General features: G+C 49.3%; 1 protein-coding gene across 1 annotated transcript; it reads right to left on the bottom strand.

The window, feature by feature from the left end:
* Window positions 1-5,181: 5,181 nt before the first annotated feature.
* LOC100900314 (uncharacterized) lies at window positions 5,182-8,611 on the bottom strand. The gene is made up of 3 exons (XM_003745170.2): window positions 8,537-8,611; window positions 6,486-7,221; window positions 5,182-6,380 (listed from the first exon to the last, which is right to left on the bottom strand). The coding sequence occupies exons 1-3, from the start codon at window positions 8,601-8,603 to the stop codon at window positions 5,546-5,548; spliced, it is 1,638 nt and encodes a 545-aa protein (XP_003745218.1). The 5' UTR covers window positions 8,604-8,611; the 3' UTR covers window positions 5,182-5,545.
* Window positions 8,612-10,481: the final 1,870 nt, after the last annotated feature.

Raw genomic sequence — 10,481 nt, 5'->3', positions numbered from 1 at the left:
GCAACGCTGTCAACCATCAAGAAAACTACGGGTTCAACCACTCCCAATGAACAGCAGCAACAGCGATCGCAGGAGGAGGAGGAAGACAAGGAGAGCGTCGGTCCTCCGGAGTCCCAGCCCTCCTCCCCAGAAGCAGTAGTTCATCCCTACAAAAAGCTTAGACGCTTCCTGCAGATGCGGGACGCGACCAGCAACGAAACAACCACATTCTATTTGCCCAAAAAACTCCAGCAGAGAGAGCGTTCGCGGGAAAGTAGTGTGAGCCCGCAGAGCGGCTCAGAGGAATGGACTCGTGAGGAAACGACGCAGGAGGTACCTCTACGTACCTACTGCGGTTACGCGTAAGCGTCCGTTCTCTCGTTCTCTGATCCACTACCAGGTTATCCCAAGCTCGTCCGCTAGCTTGATTGGACTGTCGGCCGGCCGGCCGGTCAGTCGGATTATGGCCGCACGTTCGCTCGCGAAGTTGGATCCACGTAGAATCTCCGTAGTTCCCAACAGCGAGGACTTTTTGCGCATCTGCTGCACGACTACAGAAGCCGATTCGTGAAGATATCTGCTGACATACTCATCGTCTTGAGAAGCGTCGACCGTGATCATTGATTGACGAATCGCGGTCAGCACCTATTTATACAAAACGTACTTGGAAGTCCCATGAGAGCAGCGCGCCCACCGAGTAGTTACATATATTCGATACCGTTTTTTTCCCCCGAGAAACCCTCCGTCGGGCGCGAGCCCTATTCCGGAGAACAGTTCTCGGAGCTCTTTTGACGGCTGTCAGAGCGAAAACTGACACGGAATGCTCCCACCTTCTTACCTTCTATTTACCCACGGATTATTCTCCTCGTCCCGTGCATGCAACATTGAGGGCCGAAGTGCCAATTATCGTGCTGACATCACCCACAGATAATCTCTACGGAGCAGGAATATGATTTTTGTACGAGATGGATGAACGAACGAACGAACGAATAATGTCATTGGTTTCTTCTTGCTCAAGCGAGCCACCTCACATTGAGGCTCGAGACTGCGTTGGACATCGGCATTCAGCGGACTTCTTATCGATCAACCCGGTTTTGAGTTGGTAGCAGGATGAGAAAGAACATCAATCGTTTTCTCCTGAGTTTTCTTGATCTTCAACACGCGTTTTGTTCCCCTTCATTGATGCACGAACAGTGTTTCGTGTGATGGAATCGTAACGATTGCCTGGAGACATGATGAGCGACTTTTAGAACAGATATACATACTCCCGGAGCATTGTCCCACCGAGAATTACGGATCCGAAGCTGGGGAACGCGGGGCAGACTACATGCAACAAAGACTCATAGACAGATGGATCAAAAGGACGGGTCCAACCACCGGATCGCGAGCGGACCCGATACACAGTGGAACAGTTTCGGAAGGATGGGGAGAGACGAACAGACTCGAGCGACAGATAGGGAGACGAGAGAGAGAGACCACAGCCAGAAAGTTTCGGTAACAGCAGTGAGAAAAAGTGAGAGGTGAGTCAATAGGACTGCGATAAGAGCGGGAATTTGAGGGAAGGGCATCGAGATGAGAGGTTGAGCAAGAAGCCTGGGTTTCGAACCTCGGGGATTGGTACCAGGCAGAAAGCAGATGAAGGAGCGGCGGAGTGTGATAAGGTATGACGAAGACGGCGATATGAGGGTATTAATAGCGAGAGCAGAGATCTGCGCCATGCAGTCGGAAGACTGGAGGCATTTGAAGTGTACTGCTGTGATATCTACTCGGTCAAAGGTAGAAGTATGGAGTCAGAGATCGATTGAAGATTGTTCCGTATTTTGTAGAAGATTGGTCTCAAGTTTTGAGGTCGCCAGCTCAAAGGGTTCTTGATCAGTTATTGCGTGCTGTTGGTTATTATCTGATCTTTTCACGAAGGTTGGATGTTGTTGGCTTTTGAGTGATGGCGATGACGATGATAGAAGTTTGTGGTTCTTCTTACCGAAACCGTGATGATGGAGTTTGACTCACCGTACGCCAGTCCCCCCGGTAATTGATCGCGCAAACGTCGGCAGCCTCAGAGTTGATCCCCATTTCTCGCAGTATGGTCGGCGTTCCTCCCGAGCTCTTCGTTTCGCACCGACGAATAGAATGGTCTCTGAGGAGACCAGCGGGATTAGTTCGACTTGAATCCTCGGTAGCGGCCTGAGCAGCTGCAGTTACGTATAGGTACTCCGATACCTTGCAAGAACAGAAAAAAAACACCCGAGCAGAGCAACCAGCGAAAAAGGAAAGTAAACTGGCAGGGAGCTTTCACGATTGCTCATACCTCGATGAAAGTTTCGAACATCCGAGAAGGCATGCCGTACTTCGCAAAGCCCTATCCTCTGACCGGAGGACGGGAGATCTCTCAGCTGGAAGACAAACAACTCAGGAAGAGGCAGAGAAATCAGAAAAGAGATATGCTCCTTCTGAAGCTTACAAATTCACTTTTCTCGAGAATATACAAGAATATTTTTCGAACCATCAATGAATTTCCGATTCATTATAAACTCGTCTAGTTTCTAGAATCGGGGAAATTTCCACTACTGTGAAGCATCTGATGTCGAGATCGGGAGCTCTTCCGGCGCGATATCATCGCTCGGAGCTCGCTGCCCGAGATGTCACTCTCGATGACTCAGACGACACAGGTGTCCCGCGTGGAGCGTGAAAGAATTTCCGGGAACTCTCGAATTCGCACTTCGAACGCTGACTTCACGCTCAAGAGAGGGAAGCGCTCTATGTATGGGAGTTCAAACTGCGGAGTTCTCCTCTGATATACTCATCGACAAATCGTAATCGATCTGTGTTCCTGACAGCATGGAATTCGAGTGAGAGCTCGATTACGATTGCCTCCTAAGTATCAGCATCCCAAATTAGGACTTCGGACCCGGTATAGGCCTTGAATCTCCTTTTGAGAACTCGGGGAAGAATCTTCACGGAAACCCAGGGGATGAGGACGTATTGACTACTCACAGAGTTTTCGGCGACAGAGTGAATCAAAGCTGAACCAGCCTCTCAATACTGCTGCCCGTCGGCCGCTAGAGCGCGATTAACGAGACAGAAGCGAGCCGCCGACAAGCGTACTTATAAGTTTTTACGTTTGATGATTGTGCTGCCAGATGTGAACGAACTATTCAACAAAAATTACAACAACTAGTGAACGCAATCGCCAACTACGGCTCTGTTTCCTGACTGTATAGTTTCGGAGTGGATAGCCCACCGTGACACAGTATGAAGAAAATAATATGGTGCAGTGGAGTTCCGGCTGTTCCTCGAGTGGTCGCTCTACCGTTGACAAGTCATTACGTTTAGATCATAGAATGTTGTGAGGTCATCATTGCCACGAATCAGTTACGACCGATCTTATGGATGTAGATTATACATTGAAAGATGTTCACCGCCGGCTGGAACCACTGAACAAATGAGGCGCGTAGTCTTCGTTCCCAAACCGCGAATCCATACACTATGATGAAATCGAGAAATACAACTACTATTATAATTATCATTATACTTTTATGAAATGATTACCACGATTATTTTTTGAAATATACATTTATATATACATATATATATGGAAATTCTACATAGGATACACTCTTTCCTCTCAATTCTGCATAATTTATTTGTTGTCCGTTCTGTGAGACGAACCTCAATACACAACCAATCAATGTTTCTCAAAGATGAAGGTGAGATGAAAGCAATTTATGTATCCATCTATCAATCAATCGATCTATCTATCTAGCTAGCTATCTAACTATCCGTAACCAATGGATTCATCAATCAATTAATGGGCGAATATCCATGCGAGCCACTCTCTCCACCAGAGCAATGGAATGAAACTTTTCTCATCGATCATGAAAACCTCACCCCAGTGTTCGACTTCTTTATCGATGCCATGACATCCACAAACCGATCCACTTAGCCTGTGACGAGAATATTTTCGATGAAAACTGAGAAAAAAATTTGTATCCTGTTGTCTCAATTGTCGCGAGAACAAACCTGACAAGGAAGCGATGAAGAAAGTTGAGATGTGAGTAATGAACTGGGAGTCGAACGCTGAACGCAACCGGCGACCGCCCACAAGAAGAGAGAAATTGAATCGTAGGACTTTGATACCAAACGAAGAACCTCCGGAAGAGTCTTTAGAGAGGATGACGAATGCAAGAAAGGAAAAGAATGACAAGATTTCACCGATACACAGACAAACAGGCCCGGAAAATGATTTCCCTTGAAGTGAATTTCGTTCGAATTTATTCTGTAAGAGCGAAAATAAAGATACGTAATGTAAAAATCAATGATGGAAATACGAACCTTGTCATCAATTCTGAGTTGCTCCGAATCGCGAGGACTTCCCTCGTTGAGCATCGAAATTCAAACCGGTTCCTCTAACGACTTCGAACATGTTGCACGGCAAATATTGGGGTTTGATTCCAGGTTTCTCGGGCCGCAGGCCTGGTTGTCACGACGCGCTCAGAGTGTATCTTCCCGGTCGGAAACTACTGTGACGGAGTGTACCCGCAGCGGGCAAACTTGCTGATATTCATAGGATCGCCATCCCGCGGCGACTAAAAAGGTGCTGGAGACCGGAACATCCAGAAAAGAGTTATGATTTCATGATCTAAAGAAACGATTGGGAAGCCGAGTCAGATAGGATTCGGACGAAGCGTCTGCGTCCCTTCTGACGAATCTTGGGGCCAGGATTTCTGGTCCTGAGCGGGACCGCGAGTGCTCGAATGAATTTTCGCTCAAAACTTAGGCAGTGAATCCTTCTAGGCTTTCTGTGATATACGAAACCTAGATCGCGCCTCTCTCATCGGAGCAGAACCCTGCCTGGAGTTTGCATTCATCTTTGGCGGCTCGGCGAACCACTGCAATCAGCCTCGTCCTGAGGAGGCGGACTCCGAGGCCGCATATATTTGAGCCATCGGATTCGGATCACTGTTTTGCAGCTACGATGAAAAAATAATGATACTCCGAGAGGGTATGTTCCTCGTCACAGGGAGCTCCCTCAATGAAGTTCGAAATTCGAACGCATGAAAAGAACGATCGACATCGCGCAGCTCTCCTGTGACAGAGCGATCCGTTTGAATGGCATGATTCGAATCACAGACCAGCATAATCACGTATCCTAAGAACTTTTCACCAATCACCGATCAAATCCTCATATTTCACGGGAAAACGATTTTTTATTGAAAAGCTCAGATATCATTCCAAACTTCTCGGGCTCGATACGTCGGCTTGATCATTCGATATATACATTATTTACACGATTCGGAAACATAATTTACCTCTTTCGTCTTAAGAGGAGAAGGCTTAATCATTCATCAGGCGCTGTTTCAACTGAGGTGCTGCTTCTATTTCGATGGCTGTGTGCTAATGCTGCATTCGTTTTGATGAGGTCAGACCGGGAAGGACGGAATTCTGAATCAAGTCTCAACTCCGCAGCGCCATCTTGTAGTTCTTCGTAGCTTCAACATTTCCTACGACATATGCTATCCTACAGATTACTGACGTTCTATTCAGCGGAACGCAAGGCTTCGTCCATCTATTTTTTGAAGGCGAAATAGTCCCCGGTCGGATCCTCGAGCCAGGGATAGTTCTGAGGACACTCGACGCAAGTATGGAGACGGATTGTTTCTCCTGGAAGCTCTCTGGTAGTGAGAGGACACGCGTTGGGCAAGGAACACAAGGGTTGACCCTTGACATCACACTTTTCCTTCCAGGGAGCGAAATCGCGGATGCCCGAGTTTTCAGTAGGTTGCTGGATCCATTGGAGGACTTGAGTCATGGTAACGAAGTACACGTCGTTCTTGTCGAGGACTTCGTCGATCCATTGGATGAAGGCGTCAAGATACTCGGGATTCAATTTCAGCCAACCAGCGTGGAAATAGAGACCGAGCGGAGCGCGGTTAGTCTTGTAGTGGCGCTCGAAATTGTGGTTCAGGAAATTGTAGAACTGTTCTCCTGAGATGATATTGGAGCAAGCATCTACCATAGCGCAACCAGCCAGCTCTTCGTCGAACGATGGGTCGTCACGACGATCGAGCTCGTTCATGACCATTTCCCACACAGCGTGGGAACGGGACGGGCAATTCTGGCCGTTACCATGACATTTGTGGGGCATGCGGAAATACAGAGTGTAAGGCCATAGTGGGGGGTTGGACAGAGGAGCGGCAATCGTAGAATCATAGAGGAAGGCCTGTTCTTCCATCATGAAGAATTGGTTGTTACCACCGACTCGGAGGAAAGGGGCACGCACACCGACAATGGAGTTATCGGTGATGTTTGAGAAACGCTCCATGATAAGACGAACCCCAGCCATCTCCTTAGCCCAAGTTTCGGCTGTTGCCTCGGACCAGTATTTCTCATCGTGCTTATGCCTGGAAAGGAGATGGGAATCGACAGTTAGGCACAGGATCGATGGAAGACCAAAAAATCGAATATTCTTCTCGAACTAGAAAGTTACGGGAAGAAATGATGCTTACGTGATTGAGTGAGCCGCCATCTCGTGACCCTTTCGGTGCATCTCCTGGATCGCAGAGTAGTTGGAATATTTGTGCGAAACGAAGAAGGTTCCCTTTATCATACAGCCGTTGGGGTTGTTTCGTCCTTCTTTGAAAATCTTGTCATAAAGATCGATGTTGTTGTTGTTTATAGCATCGTCGAAAGTTATCGTAACCATCTGGGGCACGGTGTTGGGTTCGAGCTTCCCAGGGATCTGGGTACCGTCCACGGAACAGAAACAGTCGGGAAGGACGCACTGCGATTGATCGCAAGGCGGCGCGCGATTGGGATCCTTGTCTACAGTACAGGCATTCTCGTCGGATCCGTCCGAACAGTCTGGGGTGCCGTTACAGAACTTCTCTTTCTCGATACAGTCGCTATTCCCACAGGCCAACTTCCCAGTCTCGCAGATAGGCTCATCGGTTGCCAGCAGCGGGGCAACCAGCCGAGGCTTCTCGAGCTGTTCACAGTTCTTGACGTTGGACTTCCAGTCGCACGTCTGCTTCTCGATGTCGAACGCGAGTCCTGAGGGACAGCGGAGAGCCAAGAGACCTTGTACGGAACAACGAACGACATCTCGACAGTCCTCATCAGCGGTCAGACGGAAGTATTCCGACGGAGATCGTCCCTTACAGAGTTCGGCATCGTTTTCTACGTCAGCCTCGAGTTGTTTGACTTGACGCTTCTGACGACTCGAGATGGTCGTGGCCTGAATACCTGGGGGAAAAGGATTTTTGAAGCGATCGAATCTGCTCCCCCCCCCATACCCCGATGTCGCTCATTAGACCTATAGCGTATCGATCCTCATTCCGGGAAGACCATGGATGAATCGAATTTCATGTCATCAACGGAAGCGACCGGCAAGGGAATGCGGGGCGGTTCGAAGCCGGATCATGGGCCGGATCAACGCCGAATCATTGCCATCGAAGGCAAACTCGCAGATCAGAGGCTCGCCTGAGCTTGATGAGACGCATTGTTAGAGGCGGAGCTCGAATCTGGCCCGGCAGCAACCGAAAAATGCATCGCCAGCGTCAATTTTGTCGTCGCCGTCACCAGCGCAGCCACCGTCGACAAACCGGATCAGTATTTCAAAAGAAGGGAGGCAGGAGGCGGCGGCGGCATCTTCGCATTTTCGCCCCAAGCGAAAGCCGTGCCGCAAGAGCCACCCGAAAAACATTTGCGAAACATTCTCAATCCAACTGTGGTTCAAGTCACAACTCCCAGCAATCAGTCAGCTTGGGTTTGGCCGATGGCGGCGGACTTGCCGGCAGACCGGCCGCTTGCGCCGTGGGTGAGCCGACGTTCGGCTTGCCATCTACGCCGATCTGAATAGGTAGCGCTCTGGCTGGCTTCAGTGACGGAAGAACGCAATAAAAAACGACGGCGGATCGGGATGTGAATTTGATATCCTTTCCGTCCGTGAATCAGTTGTCAAATCAGGCGACGGGGTGCCGACCCCCGGAATTCTCCTTCATGGAGGTAGGCCACCCTCCCACACCGATGGGAGGGGAGGGGTGAGGGAGGAAGGGGGTCCTCTATAGAGATGCGAGACCCCCTCGATCGGTGACTACTTCTCCGTTGATAGAAAATGAATATGACCCGGAGGCCTTATCTCGGCACCCATCATCAACCCACAAACTTTGCACACGAGACTCTATGGAGATCCACCCATAATGATATGAAGACGAGCACACAATCCTATGAGTTCAAAAAAAATCCCAGGTAGCAAAAGTGATGACTTGAGGTAGGTCAAGAGGACCACGGGCCGATCACTATAGTGGAACAAACCATCTCAATATGCCATTTCCCTTCGGAGTGGTCAACTATCAGAGTTTCACGCTGCCATCAGTTTCACCACGGTCCCGCCGCCATTCCGAAGACTGACTCGGAAGCCTTATCCGACGCCGATAACGAGACACACATTCGCAATTCATTTTTTCATGGCGGGACATCATGGCATCATATAAACAGCTGTCTGATTTATCTTATGATCGATGGGGGCGGGGCGAAGACACACGACCAAGGAACTTACCGTACACCACAAGAGAGAGCACGAAAATGCCCGCTACCGCGTTCTTCGGTATCCACTGTTGTAACATCGCAAACGAATGACATTCTCATGCCGGTGAGAAAGCCTCATATAGCCTAAGGGGAAGGGTGGAAACCTTCTCGCTACACAAACTACTCTTCCACTATGTAGCCTGCTGCTTGCGCGTCGTCTGTGTCTGTGAAGAACCCTCTCCGAGCGGTAAGAAACAAACCAGCGAGCAGAAGGGCTCGCTGGCAGAGAAGCGTCCGAAGGACCGTTCGGCTGGCAACCGTCGAAGACAGCTTCGGAACGAAACGAATACCCCGGAAGGAACTTCTGAAGCGATCGTCGTCGTCGCCGTCGTCTGTCTACGCGGCTTAGCGGTTATGTCACACTCATTCTTCTTCTAGATGTTCAAACGGATATCGGAATCCACGAGAGAATAGACAAAAGCTCAGAGTTTCGCTTTTTCAAATGGTAGCCGAGTCTAGCGGAACGCGAAACGAAGACCGAACCGAAACCCGAGCAACGATGCCCGGCACGCGTCGGCTGCAACGGCTTGGAACTTTCGAAAGACCCTCGAGCCCAAGCTCGAATCTTGACACCGTGACGATTAATCATGTTCGTCGTTGTACATTGAGGTACTCCCCGAAGGACCACCAAGGCGCGCATCGCAGCAATTTCGTACCGTACGTGTAAAGAAATCTTCAAGATCACCGGATTTCACGCCGAATCGTCGATCGTGGAAACCACTCCGGTTTAGGTGTTTGGTTATGACCTGATTAACAACTGGCTCGTCTTCCACTCCACGTGATCGGGCGAGCTCACGCTCGAGCTCACATCTCCTAAAATTTGATTGGAGAAAAAAATACGAACATGCGGAACACTTCACGCGATCTATCAGTGATGGGCGATCTTTTGCGTCGAATCACGCACCGCGGTGACGAGCGGATCAAGTTGTGACGTTGAGTGTTGAAGATCTTCCCAATGAACGGAGAGAGAATCTTCCCGCCGATCAGGGAGTGAACCAGAGGGAAGAAATCATTGGTTCCGTTTGTCTGATGTATTTCACCGGCAGGGTTCTAAACTAGATAGAGCAGACATATTGATTAGTTCACATGCCTCGGGCGTGGGTCTTCCATTTAGCAGCGAGCAGCTGTGCACCTGCGTATATTCGTTCAGGATAACGTCCTTGTCACGTCGATACAAGGTGATATCAGACCGGTCTAACTAGCGGTACTGGAGGTAACCTTTCACAGGAGGCAAATGTCACTGTAGAGCCAACTTCTGATCGCGTATTTATTCACGATCGATTTCCAAATTACCATCTGTGAACTCATCCAGCGCTAGCCTGGCGGAATCGAGAAAACAATCATTGAATTTTCAGGGGAACAAATCCACCGAGCGGGAAGTTCATCTAGCGTGATTCGACTCTCTCAGTCGAGTGGAGCTCTCCAATCGGCGTGCGTCCGATCAAGAGATCGAGCGCGAAAAGAGCGATTATAATACTGAGCAAGAATTTCTAGTCTGTGTGAATGGACTATAAGCTCTTGAATAGCTTCAATCAAGTGAGGGCTCGCGTCGCGTGGATCGAAGCCTGTATTCATACCGCCCCTCGTCCGACGCTTGATCGGTCCACAAATCTGCTTGTCTGTCGCGTTCCCTCCGCCCGTGAATCGGCGTCGGTCGACCCTCCGCGATAAGCATGTATACTGAACATCACAAATGCTATTACGTAAGAGATTTTGTGCAAAAAATTCATTCCAGCTCTGCTCTAAACAGGATCGACCAAAGGGAGTATTTGTGAGTTACGCTCGCGGCTCGTTCGCTCCCTGATTTTCTAAACATAACCTTTCGTCATGATCGCTCGTCAGGAGAATGCCCATCTTCTCCGAAGAGAATAGTCTCAGGCAGGCTTTCTGGCTCAGCGTTCGATGACAGACGCGCA

This window comes from Galendromus occidentalis, unplaced genomic scaffold (assembly GCF_000255335.2).
Source record: "Galendromus occidentalis unplaced genomic scaffold, Mocc_1.1 scf7180000077478, whole genome shotgun sequence".
Taxonomy (NCBI): domain Eukaryota; kingdom Metazoa; phylum Arthropoda; class Arachnida; order Mesostigmata; family Phytoseiidae; genus Galendromus; species Galendromus occidentalis.
The sequence above is the reverse complement of the archived record's forward strand: the minus strand, read 5'-3'. Positions and strand labels throughout refer to the sequence as shown.

Excerpts from the sequence above, each read along its gene's own strand:
- LOC100900314 (XM_003745170.2), bottom strand. The coding sequence starts at position 8,603 with ATGTTACAACAGTGGATACCGAAGAACGCGGTAGCGGGCATTTTCGTG. Across the intron at positions 7,222-8,536 it reads GCTCTCTCTTGTGGTGTACG|GTATTCAGGCCACGACCATC; the intron begins GTAAGTTCCTTG and ends CTTTTCCCCCAG. Across the intron at positions 6,381-6,485 it reads ATGGCGGCTCACTCAATCAC|GCATAAGCACGATGAGAAAT; the intron begins GTAAGCATCATT and ends TCTCCTTTCCAG.